Source organism: Sorex fumeus, unplaced genomic scaffold (genome assembly GCF_029834395.1).
Source record: "Sorex fumeus unplaced genomic scaffold, SorFum_2.1 ptg000169l, whole genome shotgun sequence".
Lineage (NCBI taxonomy): Eukaryota > Metazoa > Chordata > Mammalia > Eulipotyphla > Soricidae > Sorex > Sorex fumeus.
In genome coordinates, this window is record NW_026606226.1 from 4084708 (window position 1) to 4102326 (window position 17619).

The window sequence follows — 17619 nt, forward strand, 5'->3', positions numbered from 1 at the left end:
TCGTAGGTGGTTTTTTTGTTTGTTTGCTTTTTGGGTCACACCTGGCAATGCTCTGGGGTTACTCCTGGCTCTGCACTCAGGAATTACTCTTGGAAGTGCTCGGGGGGGATGCCAGGGATCAAACCTGGTTCAGTTGCATGCAAGGCAAAGGCCCTACCCGCTGTGCTATCACTCCACTCAGTTATTTTTGAGCCATCTAACCACTCCCTGGGCCCCTTCCCTTTCTTTCTTTAAGCAGAATTGCCTTTGTTCTTTGAACACATGTATAGTATGGTTGAGAGATTTTGGCTATGAAATCTAACCGGTTGGCCTGCACTGAAATAGTTTTAGTTGCTTTTTTGGGGTGGGGAGAGGGGGTGAGTCATGCTTTTCTGCTCCCTCATCAGGCACCTGGTTTTTGTTGGAAATTAAACATTTCCAGAGACATGTCGGAGTAACTCCGCGCAGATTACCCCCAAGCTGAGTTGCTGAAGGATGCTCCGAGTTTGCTTATTTCATGGCCCAGACAAACAACTTGAATAAAGGCCATTTCCCTGGGATGCAGCCTCCAAGGGTTCTCCCCAGGGCTGTGTGACCCTGGGCATGTGCACAGTTGACTTTAGACCAAGACACTCAGTGCTGCCCAGCTGGTAGACTCCAGATGTACCGACCTCCTTTTGCCTCAGTTTCCTGGAACAGGTGTTGAGACTGATTTCGGTGGAGAAGGGCTCCTGTTGGCTGCCTCTCGCCCTCATCTCATGCTGATGAACTTGGCCTCTGCTTTAGCTTGTTGCTCCCAGAAGGTACCAGCCCCTCTTACCCAGCCACCGCCAGTGTCTCCCATCCATGTTCCCAGGATGTCCCTTTAGCTTCTTCTGCTCCAAATCACTTGCTCCCAACAAGGCTCATCCCTGTAGTATTCTCCCCACCTGCTCTCCCCATGTTGTTTCAGGACAGAAGACAAGAATAGTGGGCGCTGACCTCAACATGACACTCTAGCTTTTGGGGTGGTGGTGAGCAGGGCAGGGGATGCAGAGGGGAGAGTGGGAGGGATTCCAAAGAATTGCACTGTCTGAGTTCATCATGTCGACCAAGACCATTCATGGTAACTCACAGTTCCAGAAGGCAGAATCTAAACGATGGACATGGGAGTCTCCCGGTGGACGATTCCACAACGAAATAGACCACATCATATTCAATCGACGGTTTTGCCTGACTGATGTCGCTGTTGTCCCAAAATTTCGAACGGGATTGGACAACCGTCTCCTTCGTGCAAAATTCTACTTCACAGAGCGGGGAGAAAGGGCTGCAAAGTTCAAAAAGAGAACTCCCAGAATGACCACCAACTGGGAACTCTTTGGTACTATTGCGGCAACATGGGAAGATGCCATTGTTGACAACATTGACGAGGAATACAATCGACTGGTTCAGCACCTCCATGAATGTGCGAGGAACGCCAAGAGAGAGATAGCCACAAAAAATCACCTATCTTTGAAAACTCTTGAGCTAATTCGCCAGCGTGGTTTGGCACATGCCTCAGGCAACCGCAAGCTAACGTCTGAGCTCGCAAAGCAGTGCAGAAATGCGATCAAGGAAGACCTCAAAGAGAGAAGAGCAGAAGTACTGGTAGATGCGGCAGAAGCCCAGAAAAGTATTCGTAACGCCCGCCTGTCCTTCACCAACTATAAGACCAAGATGACTGCCCTCCGACGTCCTGATGGATCCATCACATCCTCCAGAACGGCAATGGAGAAGATTATCCATGACTTCTACTCAAATCTCTTCGATAGCCATGTCCACTTGCCGACATACCAAATTCCACAGGATGGGTATGTCATTCCCAACGTTCTCCCTTCCGAAATCCGACATGCCATTTCGTCGGTAAAGAAACAAACAGCACCCGGCCCTGACAAGGTCAGACCTGAACACCTGAAGAACCTGCCGTCAGTACTCATCAATACACTGGCTCGGCTCTTCACTCCCTACCTGTCTGAATGCAAGGTTCCGTCCCAATGGAAAACCAGCAGGACCGTACTACTGTTCAAGAAGGGAGACATCCATGTCATTGGCAACTATTGCCCGATCTGCCTATTGTCTGTCATCTCCAAGTTGTTCACTCGAGTCATCCTGAATAGGATTGGCAGAACACTAGATGAAGGACAACCATGCGAGCAAGCAGGGTTCCGCAAAGGATTCAGCACCATTGACCATATCTACACGATAACCAAGCTCATTGAGGTTTCTCGGGAGTTCAAGATGCTGGTCTGCTTAACGTTCATTGATTTAAAGAAGGCCTTTGATTCTGTTGAGATGGAAGCGGTCATTGAAGCCCTAGCCAATCAGGGCATTCAAGCCCAATACATCAGGATCCTCCGTGAGCTGTATTGCGGATTCACTACCAGGATCTCACCATTCTACAAAGAAGTGATCGTTGATGTCAAGAGAGGGGTGCAGCAGGGTGATACCATTTCACCGAAACTCTTCAGTGCCACCCTCGAGAACATCATGCGACGACTAGAATGGGAAGGAATGGGAGTGAAGATAGATGGTCGGCAACTACACCACCTCCGCTTTGCTGATGACATTGTTTTAATAACACCAAACATCAGCCAAGCGGCACAAATGCTGGCCAACTTTGACCGTGAGTGTGGAAAGGCAGGACTACAGCTGAATCTTATGAAGACAATGTTTATGAGAAACAGCCTTGTTCCTGATGCCCCATTTGCTCTCAATGGAACGACCATCTCCGAATGCAACAGCTATGTGTACCTAGGTCGAGAGGTCAACATGACAAATGACCTGGCACCCGAGCTGCGAAGGAGGAAGAGAGCGGCTTGGAACGCCTTCAAGAACGTCGAAGAAATAGCTAAGAGGACGAAGAACCTCCAGCTCCGGGCACATCTCTTTGATTCCACTGTTCTTCCTGCATTAACATATGCCTCAGAGACCTGGGCCCTACGCAAACAAGATGAGAACGCTATTCAGGTCTCCCAAAGAAGAATAGAAAAAGCTATGCTTGGAATATCACGTTTCACTCAAATGAGAGAAGGAATCCGGAGTTCTGACATCCATCGACGATCAAGGATCAGGGACGCTGTCTCATTTGCCAAGGTGTCAAAAATCAGATGGGCTGGTCACGTAATGAGATTTAAAGACGACCGTTGGACTAGAGCTGTTACTGATTGGATTCCACGGGATGTCAAAAGACAGCGTGGCCGCCCACCTACCAGATGGTCAGACTTCTTCGTCAAGATCATGAACGATCGGTTTGAGGCCCTTCATGTTCCCGGAGCGAACAGATGCCATTGGGCTACACTAGCACGCAACAGGGACAAATGGAGACGTTACTGGCGCCCGCTTGAGCAAATCGATGACTAACGGGAAGTTAAGTGATTAAGTGCACAAAAGGCCCAGGGGCCACCCTAATGGCCTTTTATAAATTGAATCACAATGAGATTTACAGTTACCAGGTTGTTCATGATGAGGTTTCAGTCATAGAAAATTCCAGCACCCGACCCTTCACCAGAGGACATTTCCCCCATGACTTCTGACCAACCAGGCTGGGGTCAGTGTGAAACCTGAGGGGATGACGTTGCTCTTGCTCTGAGGTGCCAGGGATTACTGGAGTGCCACCCAAGCCATGCTTGGGGTTTCCAAGGCTGCCCCAGCGAGGTGCTGGGGATCTCAAGGTGCTGGGAATCAAACCAGAGTTAACTTCTGTACTATTTTCCTGGACCCATCTGGAGGCTTGGGGTGACCCCTTAGCTTGCTTGATTGGGTCTCCACTGATCTCTCCCAGCAAGTGAGCTGAAGGGAAGTGATGGGGGGAGCAATGTTTATTCACCTGCCGGGACGTGAATAGGGTTTCTGCCATCTGAGTAGGGCCTGGGGGTGGGGGAGAAGAGAGGCCCACATTTCTTAGCCATTCTTTTTTTTGTATTATTTATTTTTAATTAATTCAATTTTTATAAATTTGTTTAAAATAATGTATTACATTTAATATCCCAACACCAATCCCACCGCCACTACACCTTCCCACCATCATATTTCAAATTTCCACCCTGAATCCCAAAGCCTGGCCCCAAAGCAGGACCTAAATAATTTTTTGATTTTTGGGTCACACCCAGTGATGCACAGAGGTTACTCCTGGCTCTGCACTCAGGAATTACTCCTGGCAGTGCTCAGGGGACCATATGGGATGCTGGGAATCAAACTCAGGTCAGCCACTTACAAGGCAAATTCCCTACCCGCTGTGCTGTTGCTCCAGCCCATGGACCTAAACAATTTATTTTGTATTGTTTGATATGAATAATCCCTCTTAGCCATTCTTGCTTGTAAAAAAAAAAAACTCACAGTGAATGTATTTTCACTTCTCTTCCCACCTCTGCCAGCACTGATGAACTTTTCCATTTGAATTTGCGTCTTCCTCAAGGTGGAGCAATCCTACCAGTTCTATGTCCGCAGGCAGAGGCTGGTGTTTCCCAGGTGAAAGTATGCAGACTCCACTTTTTCCCGGGGATTTGCTTCATCACCAAGGAGAGATACCTCACTAGGACACTGTCGGATTCAAAACAACAGCTCAACACAACATCCAGCTCATCAGAAAGCTGCTGCTTAGGATCAAACAGTCTGGAAGGTTATAAAAATACCTGCAAAATCAGGTAAGTGGGTGAGAGCAGTGGTAGTACTTTGGTGGTGGGGGAAGGGGCGTGCCATAACTTCTAATTCCTGCAGACCCACTGGGAATCTTCCACAGGAGGTTCAAGAGGGAAAGAAAAGTTGGAGAATTTCAGAAGAGCAGAAGAATTCACACCAGCTGGAGAAGAGAACTTGAAATTTCAGACAGTGGCAGAAATTAAATTGTAATCAGGGGGCTGGTGGTGAGGAAAGGCTAACCAATCCCTAAAGTTTTACAGAAAGTTGAGTTTTAAAAATAATTTTTTTTTAGCTTAAGGGGTACTAGGAAAGCTGCTAACACAAGAAAAGGGTACAGGTCATAAGGATTTTGTCATAAGCGTGCTGGGAAAATCAAGTGACAGTAAAAGGCACCCTGGGGTGAAGAGATCACCAGACTCAGTGTCTGTAATTTTGTGTCTAAATCAAGAGAACAGAAAATCTGTGAGGACGCTGCTGGGCTGAAGACTTCTCGATGTGAGAAAACCTGTGTTTTCCGCTCTTTGTTGATCGAGTTTCGTGAGAGTTCAGGGTGACTACATGGCTGAGGAGAGGAGCTGGGGCAGTTCCTGGAACAGCAATAAAACAATAAGGAATAAAACAATCACTATAAAGGTTCCAGGCACTGCCGTGTTTGTTCCTGTGTGTTCGGTGTTCTGTGTGCACCTGCTTTGACATTGATTCTTCTAGGACCCTCACTACGATAATGAATGTGGTAACTCCCAAGTCGCTGTTGATACTCCTGCTCCTCGCAGCCGTCTGGATCTCTTACACCGTGTATCAGAAGTCCACAGAGGTAATGACTGCTTTCTTAAGACGTTTTACTGAAGTACACTTGTGGACAGGTTTGGGGGATCATGCCAGCAGTGCTCAGGGACTGGAAGTCAGGGATTGAACCCAGGTCATCAGTCATGTGCCAGGCAAGCACCCTCCCCACTGTCATCCCTCCCCAGCCCTACTTGATAAAATCTTCCCCAACGTGAAGAGGATTGTAGGGTGTGCGAGAGCTCATGTGAGCATTACCCCTTTGTTCTTCACATTCACTAATTTTCTCCTAGTAGTCCACTTGAATTTTCACCTAAGGAAACTGCTGAGGAATAAAATATTTTGGAGTTTACTACTATTAGGTCATTTTTTTTCATGATTTCTGAGCATTAAGAAGAGCTTTCCCACTCTACCATCAGATTACTTGTGTAAATATTCTACTTAAACTCTTTTGGGGAGATATATAGAGAGTTTGTTTTCCTCTTTTGCTTTGTGGAACCAGAGACGCAGCCCAGGCATATGCATCATCACCAAGGTTCATCCCAGCCATTTACTTCAAACTTTTAAAGGTTGTTTTAAACACTTAACCCTGTCACTCATGGACTTTGGGCATTTGGTTTATTTGTGGGTTTTTTTAATATATCAAAATTTCTAATTAGTTCAGTTTCCTTTCTGGGATCTCATCTTTTTTTACCCTGAATTAATTGCTTGGTAATTAATCTTAAAAACTTGTAAGTTACTTAATCTAGTTGATCCCTTATTCTTACATGTTTTAAAGTGCCCCTGTCAAATTTGACCCAAAATTCTGAGTTAAGAAATATATAGGCCTGGGCTGGAGTAATAGTACCATAGGTAAAGGTAAAGGCCCTCCCGTTGATCGTCGATTTGCTCGAGTGGGCCCAGTAACGTCTCCATTGGAGACTTTGTTGTTACTGTGTCTGGCATATCGAATACTCTCGGTAGCTTGCCGGGCTCTCTGAGAGGGGCGGAGGAATCGAACTCGGGTCGGCCATGTTGGCCACTTGTAAGGCAAACGCCCTACCCGCTGTGCTATCGATAGCACAGCGGGTAGGGCGTTCGCCTTACAAATGGCCAACATGGCCGACCCGAGTACCATAGGTAGGGGTTGTTTTTTTGTTTTTTTGTTTTGTTTTGTTTTGTTTTGTTTTGCATTCATGGATGCAGCCAACCAGTGTTCATCCCTGGCACCACATATGGTCCCCCAGCCCCATGAGGAGCAAAAATTGAAAACAGTGCTAGGAGTAAGCCCTGAGCACTGCCAGGTGGGGCCCCAACCCCGATCCCCTCCTCCAAATTATATGGACCTTACGTTAACCATTAGATTAAATTGGAAAAACTAACACTTTAATAGTATTTTTTCTGTTTAACAACATTCAATATCTCTGTTCATTCGGGTCATCTCAAGATTTTGTGGTATGTACGTACTATCACTTTGCTTACCATTCTTACAGATATTTTGTTAGATTTACAATGGGCACTTTATTTTTATTTATTTTTATTAATATTTATTGCTGCTACTACTGCTGTGTTCTTGGAAGCTGGGTTTTCTACTTGCACACAAAATGGCAAAGTCTCTTACTTACTTACCAAAGTCTCAAAAAAACTTCCTCCAAACAGGGTCTAGCATCTCTCCCTGGACAGCCAGTACATATGTTACCAAGTATAACTTTTTGACTTCTCTGACCTCTTTGCCTTGGGTCTCTTTTCTGAACTTGACCCTGACATGAATTCACTGTCAGAGAAGTTTTGCTAGCACCTGGTGATTGCCTCTCCTTCCTCCAGCAAGAGCACATTGGGGTGAGGCAAGGGAGTTCCTCCCCCATTCAGCTCTGAGGCTGCCAAGCTCCGCCCTCCTGCTCCTGTCCAGCCTCCCTGCTGGTGTTCACTCACACCTCAGCACAAACAACTGTGACTCTGCCTCTTGGCTCCCACAGGGAGCCAGGGAGAGTTATATGCATGGGTTTCTATTTTAGGGGAGCCAGAGAGAGAACTCAGTGGAATGAAGGCATGCTGTGCACAGCAGGAGGCTGGGGTTCAACCCCCCCATGTACCCCAGAGACTCTGAAATTGCCCCTGAGTAATTTCACAGCAAGTTCACCAGAAGGTGTGACCATCCACCAAAAAATGTTTTTTAAGGACCGGGGTGATGACTCAGTCCCCAACATCCCAATACTGGACTGTCAAGTCCAGTGGGTCAAGTAGTATTGGGAGTGGTCCTTAAAACACAGCTTGGAAGACTCTTACCACAAATTTTAAAAGACACATTGATTTAAAAAATATTTTATGGGGCTCTCTCAGAAAGTACATTGGGTAAGGAGCTTGCCTTACACTCAGCAAAACATTTTTCCCCCTGCAAACCCACCAGGAGCGATCACTGAGCACAGCTAGGAGTTGTCCAAAAGACCAAATATATAGTATATAATAAATAGAATGTAATATCTGTAACATTTATACCATGAATATATACATTTTTACTTCTCAATAAAGAGAGCAACAGCAAGCCTGTAGTATATGCCCAGTCCCAGTTTCAATGCTTTTAATAAACTATCCTGTTAATCTTCACAATAAGATAAGGTATTTCATTTCCTGACACAATTTTAGATGATGAGGGGAAGGAATTAAATGTCAGGTGATGACAGTGATGGTGGGAAATGTACAACAGTTGGAGGTATGGGCGTTGGAATGTTGTATGACTAAAACCCAAAAGCTTTGTAACTGTGTATCTCACGGTGATTCAATTAAAATAAAATAAAACATAAATAAGCAGCAGGTACAGAGTGGTCAGAGGTAAAGCCAGGCTTTCATCCCTAACAGAGAGTGCTCTGGGATCATGAGAATTCTCACTTGCTGCAGGGTGCACTTCTCTGCAACTTCACTGCATATACCAAGAACTTTAACAAAGGTTTGCCACCTTTGCCCAGTATTTACGTTTCTGAGATCTTCCCAAATTGCAATGCCTATTTGGCTTTATAGAACTCCAACAAAAGCTAAATGAATGCCATCAATACTTGTCCAAAAGATGAAAATAGGTAAGACCACTGAAATAGGCAGGAATAACACATAGGTCTTTTTATTATTTTCTTTAATTGAATCATACTGAGACAGACAATTACATAGTTATCCATGACTGGGTTTCAGTCATACAATGTTCCAATACCCATAGTTTCACCAGTGGACATTTCCCACCACCAATGTCCCAGTTTCCCTCCAGCCCCCATCCCTGTAAGTACTTTTCTTCTCTCTGGTGTAACCTTTTAACAATCCATGACCTTGGGCATTGTTTTTATGAATTTTTTAACAAGAACTGAAATATAAAAATGCTTAGAAAATATGAAAAATGCAAAGCAAATTTCTCACCAGAGTGGGATATTTCTTCTCTCTGTCTTTCTCTCTCTCCTTCCCTTTGGGCATTATGATTTGGAATACAGAGCACATAGGTCTTTGAGATAAGGTAGAGATGTTTCTTTTTAAGAAGACATACAAATTTGTGGAAATTTTGATTTTATTTCATAGGTGTGATGCTCAAGGTGGGAACAGGTGAGAATGCATCCTACCACTTCTCTATATATCCCCAACCTGAATGACATTGCCTTTTTTTAAATGTCAGCATCAATTATCATTGCCATGGTTCTGACTGATTTTCTGATAGAATTTTGACATCCTCTATTTTGTGATTTTGAAAAAAAATGAATATTTGGTAAACCTATGTTTTTCTGTCATATTCTTAATAAAAAAATCTGAAAAGCACTAATCGCATAGAATGTTTAAGTGAAGCATAAAAGGTGAAATAGAAAAAAATAATCACTTTTTCCCTCAAGGTCTGGGGCCACACCTGGTGGTGCTCAGAGGCTCATGTGTGGTGCTGGGGATCAAACCTGGGCTTGCCTTACCTGCTGCTCCCTCTCTCCTCCCTCCCTTCTCTCTCTCTCTCCCCCTCCCCCTGTACTAATATTTTCCTAGGGTTGTTTTCTTTTTCCCAAAAAAAGTATTCTAGGCTTTAAGTACAAATAACCTGATAAGCATCCGGTTCTCTATCTAGTTCAAACACCTTTTCTCCCCTGGTTTTCACAGTGGTGCAGAGAGACCCACTTCACCAACACTGCCTCACTCCTGGGACCTGCACCCACACCCGCAGTGCCTGAGCTGAGAGTCAGGAGGATCGTGGAGGAGCTTGACAAGCTCATCCCAGCCCGGCCCTTCACCCATGTGAGCTCCACCACCAGCGCCACACATAGCACAGCCACCATCCTCCACCCACGAGACACATACTGCAGGGGGGACCGGCTGGATGTTCTGCTCCAGGCCAGGGACCACTTGGGACGCAGGAAGGAATATGGCGGGGATTTCCTGAGGGCCCGGATATCCTCCCCAGCCCTGAAGGCTGGTGCCTCAGGGAATGTGACCGATTTCCACAATGGCACATATCTGGTCAGCTTCACTCTGTTCTGGGAGGGCCCGGCCTCCCTGTCTGTCCTGCTCATCCACCCCAGCGAAGGTGTGTCGGCTCTCTGGAGGGCCAGGAACCAAGGCTATGACAAGGTGATTTTCATGGGGCAGTTTGCCAGCGGGACTTCCTCTGTCAGCACTGTATGTGGCCTGGCTTTAAACTCAAGTGCAGAATTGTGTGAGTATCTGGATGTCCGAGACCACGAAGCCTTCTACTGTGTGAAGCCACCAGGTCTGCCCTGCGCAGCACTCACCCACATGCATTCCAAAAACAAGGACGTTTCTTATCTCAGCCAACAAGAGAAGAGCCTCTTTAAATTGTAAGTATCTTGGAGACCCATAAATCCAATGATGGGGGTCTTTTTGCCCTAAAGGAAAGGAAAGTGCCAAATCAATTTTTGGACTCTGAATTCATTGGGGACCATGCCCCATCTCTAGAAACCCCTAAAACTTTTGGAGCATTTAATCCTCATTGAAAGGGAAAAAGTTAGAAATACTAAAATTTAAGAGGATGATCTAGATAGATACACTGAGTGTGGTCATTGGCCAGAGTTTCTACTGAATGCCCATGGCTTTCATGTCATCTGAGAGTCAAAGGATGAGCCACAGTAAGTCAAGGTAACCTCCACATGTTCTTCCTGCTCTGAAACCACTTGTCTTCCATGCCTTCTGAGTATCTGTACTAAATGGCAGAGAAGTAAGAATGTGCTAAATGGCCTAGAACTATGGGCATAGTTGTCACTTCTTACCAAGAAGTAACTTGGTAAGAAGTTAATGTAATGGATAACATGACTTCATTCATTTCCTGAGCTTTGGAACCATCAGCAAATTAATTTCTATACCTGTCTTTTTCAGGTCAAATATAGGTGTAGAGATCATGGACAGTCACACCACTATTCACGTCTCCACATGCAGTAGTAAGTTTGCCTGGTGTTAGGGGGGTGTGTTCGGTCCTATAGCACAGGAGATCAAGATCCAGCCTGCAGGACCAGGGCCAGACACAAAATCATGTCTGACTCTGGCCCATGCCAGCTGCTCCCAGCCCATCTTCCTGTGTTGTAGAGTCTTTGAATGTTGTTATAACTATTCCAAATGGCTCTGGGCAGAAAAAGAGTTCCACACCCTGGGCTAGATCCCCTTAGGTGTGACCTACAGTTGCAGCTCCTCCCTGTTCCTCACCTCTTGGTACTCTGCTCAGCAGGCTTGCCTTTGATGGGCAAATATCCAAGTCAGTGAGTGAGATCACTCCCCTGCTTTGATAACCAAAACTCTCGTCAATAATCAACTTAACAGACAACAGCATACCTGCCTATCTAACACAGTCTTCACATGTCAAAACTCTCTCCCCGGGTTCCCCTCGATCACCTTCCCACGTCATCACCATCAACCACTGCACATCAGAGTGACCCCATCTCTGCACGGATTCATTCCCCCTTTGTTATTTGCCACCTTTCTACCTATTTTTGCACCTCCATACTCATAATTTTTTTAATTTTTATTATTTATTTTTGCTTTTGGGGTCACACCCAGCTATGCATAGGGGTTGCTCCAGGCTCTGCACTCAGAAATTACTCCTGGCGGTGCTCAGAGGACCATATAGGATGCTGGGGATCGAACCCGGGTCGGCCGCATGCAAGGCAAACGCCATAGCCACTGTGCTATCACTCCAGCCCCCATACTCATAATTCTTTTTTATTTTTTCCACCTCCAAATAGCCTAGGAAATCCATAACAAAAATGATTTAAGGCACTTGAGAAGATAGTACAGGGATTAAGGCATCTGCTTGACCATGCAGCAACTCCAATTTTATTCCTTCCATTGCAGGGCCAAAGAAGCATCACATTTTTGTGTCCTTGCACTAGACCACCCACCTAGTTGGTCAAGAATCACTTGATGGGATCCTGAGCACTTCTTGGGAGACACCTGCTCCCCCAACCCCCACCAACAATGTTCTCATGATTAAGGCATGAGATTGTCTTTCTAAATTCAGAATTAATAGCCTTGCTCATCCTACCTATATTCACACGAAATACTATATATATGTATATATATATATATATTTATTTATATATGTATCTTTAAAGGTATACATGGAATTTTGTTTTGCTTTGGGGCTGCACCCATCAGTGTTCAGGGACCACTTCTTGTGGGCTTGGTGGGACTATATCTGGAACTGAGGTTGGCCATGTGCAAAACAAGGGCCCTACCTGCTGTAATATCATGCTGTGCCCTAGAGATCTATTTTTCACCCAACATATACAAGTTCATTCATACCAGCTATTAAAATAGTAAAGCACTTTATTTGGTGGCTAAGTGATTGCTCTCTGAGTCCTCCAATGTTCCTCTCTATGCCAGCCAGCTCAGTCCCTTGGATTCCCAGTCTCTTAACCCTTGACTAACCAGTTAATCTTGGTGCATCTCTGACATACAGGACTCAGCCTCACCCTATAGACACTTAGACTGCCCAGTTCCCGCACCAAAAGTGACTTTTCATCACTCCCTGCATTGAACTCAAAGGATTTAGAGTCTGATGGTTGCATTTTAAACACTATAAACTGAGTGGTAGCACTCAGTTTATCCCCAAGCTTGTAAGATGATAGTTTTCATTAGTAAAAAAAAAATTGATGGCTTTGTTTTCGGGTAAAGGCAAGTAACTCTTTAAATTTCACCCAGAAGATTCCCCCCGCCCCCTTCATTGCCAGGAGAAAACACGTTATCTTATAATGAGCATTAATGGGAATCATTTAGAAGATTCATATCAGAAAAGAATTAACTGGAAAATAATGATTCCATTAAAAGGATGTTTTGTCAAAGTTGTACCACCATCCTCACCCCCGGTCACAAGGACACTTAGGAAATAACATCTGGTCTTATAAAATGTTGCTGGGTAGCCTCCAGTTTTCTCATGCTGGTTCTTTGTTAGATAAAGAAGTTCCAGTAAAAGAAAAATGCAAGCGTGGAATGGCAGCCACAGTGCCCAGTGGACATGTCTGGAAAGACTCATGGAATCCTGTCTCCTGTCACCTGGCTCCAATCCCACTGAGGGAATGCCTGAGAGGGAAGTTCATTCTCCTACTGGGAGATTCCACCATCCGCCAATGGATGGAGCACTTTGTAAGAAACATGAACAGTAAGTACAGTCTAAATATTCATGTCCTTTTCAGAAACTTGCTTTGCTTGGCTTCCCACCACCAATTTAAAGAACAAAGGCTTATTGCAATCACCTTATCTTCCTCCTAACTCCCTCAAACAGTTCACACAAACCATCTCCATCTTTCCTTTAAGATGACTAAACTCACAGAAGGGAGGCATTGTGATGTAATAAAGGTTTAATATACCCTAATCCCTGTGAAATCCACACTTTCCTGTTTACCCTCCACCCTCAAAGTCAATAGAGCAGAGGATACTCTGTCATTCACCTTTCCACCCTTGGCATTCCAGCTAAGGGCACGCTTCTGGATCCAGGTGTCTTGAGATCAAAGTCTGACTTTTATATAAGCATTGTGGCCCTCAGTTACTTCATCTGCAGAAAGGAGAATGAAAAATGTTTATCGGTGTCGCCCAATAAATCAAAATAGCAGATGCCGTTCACTTCAAATCCAATTTGCAATTTCAAGTTCTCTTAAGTAAAGTAAGTAAGTAAAGGCCCTCCCGTTGATCATCGATTTGGTCGAGCGGGCCCAGTAACGTCTCCATTGGAGACTTTGTTGTTACTGTTTGGCATATCGAATACGTCACGGGGAGCTTGCCAGGCACTGCCGTGCGGGCGAGATACTCTCGGTAGCTTGCTGGGCTCTCTGAGAGGGGCGGAGGAATTGAACTCGGGTCGGCCATGTTGGCTGCATGCAAGGCAAATGCCCTACCTCTGTACTATTGCTCCAGCCCCTTGGGTGAACTAATACCATTGCATGAAAAAAACAAAAGGCAGGAGTGAGGTGGCAACTTCACAAGCCAGGGAGAGAGCTCAGCTGCCAGGGGCACCTGCTTTGCAGGCACCAGGATCCAAGTCCATCCCGACAAAGGCCCCCAAGTCACTAATAGGGAGACCCTCCCCCACACACATAAAAGTATTGGCTTTGGGGTCCATTAGACCGAGACTATGCCCACTGGGAAGCCAGGATCTCGCACATATTACTGGTTTCCTCTGCCTCATTTTTTGTCTCATCGGTCAACATGCAGTTGGGGGGGTTCTGAATATTCTGTGAGGGAGCAGGTCCTAAACTAGGACATTGCAAGGTTCGTAGGCACATGGGAAAGTGCCTGATAAGCAGTGACTGTTGTAGTGGTTACCATGAATTAATTCAACAGTTGGGGCTGGACACCTAGGTTCTTTCCCACTCAACCAAGCATATAATGAGAATTCAGGATCCACTCATAGGCTTGCGTTTTCTTATTTGGAAATCATCTCACCTGCCCCACAACCCATCTTGTCCTGGGGACAGTGCACTGACTCTAAGGTGCCACACCGCCCTTCTCACTCCAGTGACCTCAGGCCCAGAAAGGAAGCTGAGTTCCTAGCACCCAGGGGAAGGCTGTGGCTCTTGGCTCTGCCCATCACTCAGCATAAGACTGTTACTACATGACCTCTGGAAAGTCACTGGATCCTCAAGACCTCAAATTCCCGGTGACAGCCTTGGCATCACATTCCAAAGCAAAAGGGGTTTCTTTTTAGGCCATTAAACATACCAAAGAACCAGGCAGAATATCTGCAATCATTTTGCCACAGTGCACTTTGGAAAAGGACTTTGAAATATGATGGACACAGAGAAAGAAAATCTGCCATTTCTTCTCCAATTCTCCCGCCACTCTATTTTCAAAACCTCACTTGGTTAAGATTTTGAATTTATCCCTTTACCTCTAAGATGACACATGTTACAAAGCATTAATGATCTGTATGTATTTTCTTTCCTTTCCTACAAATTTTCCTCAAAAGCCTTAAGTAACCACAAGGCAGCTCACCTGATATGTAGTAAGGATACAATTAACTAGACTGGAAATGGGTTGGAATGATAGTAGTGGGCAGGATGCTTGCCTGGCATGCAGTTAAACTGGATTCAATCACCAGTGCCCCATAGGGTACCCCAAAACCTACCAGCAGTGATCCCATAGCACTTCTGGGTATAGCTCAAAAACTAAAAAAAGAAGATAGAATTTTTCCCCTTTGCTCTATTCCTATTACCCTTTGTCAATTTATCTTAAAGCTTCTGAAAACCAGCTTTGTGAACTTAAGCAAATTATTGCAACTCTTGGTTTGGTATATTTTCATGCACATATACACACACTTGGAGAGAGTGAATATTGAGGTAAATTAATAAATCTACACACTGTATCACTGTCATCCTGTTCATCGATTTACTTGAGCAGGCACCAGTAACGTCTCCAATTATCCCAGCCCTGAGATTTTAGCAGCCTCCCCTTACTCATCTTTCCCAAGACTGCCATATTAGAGACTCTTTCAGGGTCAGGGGAATGATACCCATTATCATTACTGTTTTTGGCATATCGAATACACCACAGGTAGCTTGCCAGGCTCTGCTGTACAAATCTACACAAATGCCATAAATACATTGTGAACTCTGAGACCCTCAGTAATGAATAATTACAGTAGTATAGACCATGAGTATGGTATGAGTCTATGTTTTAGGTAAAGGAAAGACAGAAGCGAGCATAGAACTCAATTCCAGGCTTCAGAAGTCTTAGACATTTGGGAGCTAGAGGTTTACTTGTTTTCTGAGATGTGAAGACATCCACTCATTCCTTTATCTTTGAACTAGCTTAGTTCTCAGTTTGTATAACAAGACCTTCAGAAGTGCTCACCACCTCCCAGTTCACTGGGTTCTATAGGGCGCACATAATTTATTTGTATCCCCCTTTGCATTGTTCAAATAATAGTCAGAACTCCTCATCCATGAAGAAGTCAGCCCTAATTGCCATAAACACCAAGCCCTGCCTTTTTTTTAAGTTGTTATGGGACATTTTCTTTATTTTTTAATTTTATTTTGTATAAAGCAGTTCACAATATTTGATTACATTTAACATTTGAACATCAATACCACCACCAATATACCTTCCAAACACCATATTGCATATGTTTGCATCCCAAACCCCAACTCCTGTCCAAAAAAGGAACCTAAATAATTTATTTTGTATAGTTTTATAAAACTTTTCTTAGAGGAGAATGTGTGAAGATTGTTGTGTTTCACCCAGGGGACATTAAGCCCTTCCATAAGAGATAATAATATATTGTTAAGGGTTGATCCTTGTGTGCTTTTATATATTCATATGTAAAATTATATTTCCCTCTATTTTCCTTCTATCTGTATGATTCTCGTTACTTTCCTCACTTTTCCTTGTCCGGTGATCTGTTTGTCATCAGCTCTTAAGTCAGTGGATCTGCACGAATCTGGGAAACTAAAAAACCAACTTGCTGTGGACTTGGACAGGAACATCAACATCCAGTGGCAAAAACACAGTTACCCATTGATTGGCTCCATGACCTATTCTGTCAAAGAGATGGAGTACATGGCCCGGGCCATTGACAGGACTGGAGGCGGCAAAGACACTGTCATCGTCATCTCTCTGGGCCAGCATTTCAGACCCTTCCCCATTGACATTTTTATCCGAAGGGCCCTCAACGTCCGCAAAGCTGTCCAGCGTCTTCTCCTGCGAAGCCCCGACACTCAGGTGTTCATCAAGGCAGAAAATACCCGGGAGCTGAACCTTGACGTGGAGCGGTTTACAGACTTCCATGGTTACATCAATCATCTGGCCATAAAAGACATTTTCCGGGATCTCAATGTGAGCATCATTGATGCCTGGGATATTACCATTGCATATGGCACGAACATTGTCCACCCCCCTGACTTTGTTGTTAAAAACCAAATTGATATATTTTTGAACTATCTCTGCTAGAGAGCACAGCACACATCTCAGAAATTCATTCCCAGAGACAATTGAAGCATCTGCTGTCAAATACTGCACTGGGCTCTGAGCTCCTGTTTACGATAAGACTGAGCAATGGTGGAACCATGATCTACCTATTCAGTCAAGTCAGTTATTTCTAACCAGGGCTTCCACTTAGAAATAATTTTTTTTGGATTTTGTGCCACATCCAGTGGTGCCCAGGGGACCCTTGGGGTGCAGGGATCAAACCCCGGTTTGCAGTGTACAAGGCCCTATCCGTTGTACTCACTCTCCAGCCCCCAAATATTTTTATATTCAATTAAAGAAGACATATAATTCTTTTTTAATTATTTTATAAATCAGTTCACAATATTTAATATTCAAACACCAATCCCACCACCCACTTTGGATGTTTCCATCCCAAACCCCAATTCCCTGCCCCAAAGCAGAACTGAAATAATATATTTTGTATTGTTTGTTATGAAAAACTGCTGAGAATGCTAGAAAAAAAGTATCCTTAGAGGAAAGAGTGTGAGGATTGATGTATTTCACCCAGGGACCATTAACTCCTTCTGTAAGAGATCACTAATAGAAGGAACTTTATATATATATATATATAAATATATATATATTATATATATATTTAAAATATATACATATATATGAGCTTTATATATATGTTTAAAATATATATATATATACATATATATATTTCCCTCTAAAGATTGATTGCCTCCTACCTTGAACCCTATCAAATGTGGCGCAATAATCCTGGAGTATGGGTAAATTATGTGGTTTGAAGTATCATGCAGCTGCAAATGTGGCCACATG

General features: G+C 44.3%; 1 protein-coding gene across 3 annotated transcripts; it reads left to right on the forward strand.

Moving 5' to 3' along the window:
* The first annotated feature begins 4512 nt into the window (after window positions 1–4512).
* On the forward strand, window positions 4513–16803 carry LOC130016903 (NXPE family member 4-like). Of its 3 annotated transcripts, XM_056107618.1 has the most exons (6): window positions 4513–4640; window positions 5344–5449; window positions 9511–10205; window positions 10741–10802; window positions 12809–13015; window positions 16262–16803. In XM_056107618.1, exons 2-6 carry the CDS (start codon window positions 5360–5362, stop codon window positions 16795–16797), a joined length of 1590 nt encoding a protein of 529 aa, XP_055963593.1. In that variant the 5' UTR covers window positions 4513–4640; window positions 5344–5359; the 3' UTR covers window positions 16798–16803. The 3 variants fall into 3 exon arrangements, with proteins under 3 accessions (XP_055963593.1, XP_055963595.1, XP_055963594.1); XM_056107620.1 differs by lacking the exons at window positions 4513–4640; window positions 5344–5449 and having other exon boundaries at window positions 9957–10063; XM_056107619.1 differs by lacking the exons at window positions 4513–4640; window positions 5344–5449; window positions 9511–10205 and adding an exon at window positions 10531–10648.
* Window positions 16804–17619: the final 816 nt, after the last annotated feature.

Bases quoted from the DNA above. Each gene is read 5' to 3' on its own strand.
- LOC130016903 (XM_056107618.1), top strand. From the start codon at position 5,360: ATGAATGTGGTAACTCCCAAGTCGCTGTTGATACTCCTGCTCCTCGCA. The intron at 5,450-9,510 runs GTAATGACTGCT...TGGTTTTCACAG, and splicing joins TGTATCAGAAGTCCACAGAG to TGGTGCAGAGAGACCCACTT. The intron at 10,803-12,808 runs GTAAGTTTGCCT...GTTCTTTGTTAG, and splicing joins TCACGTCTCCACATGCAGTA to ATAAAGAAGTTCCAGTAAAA.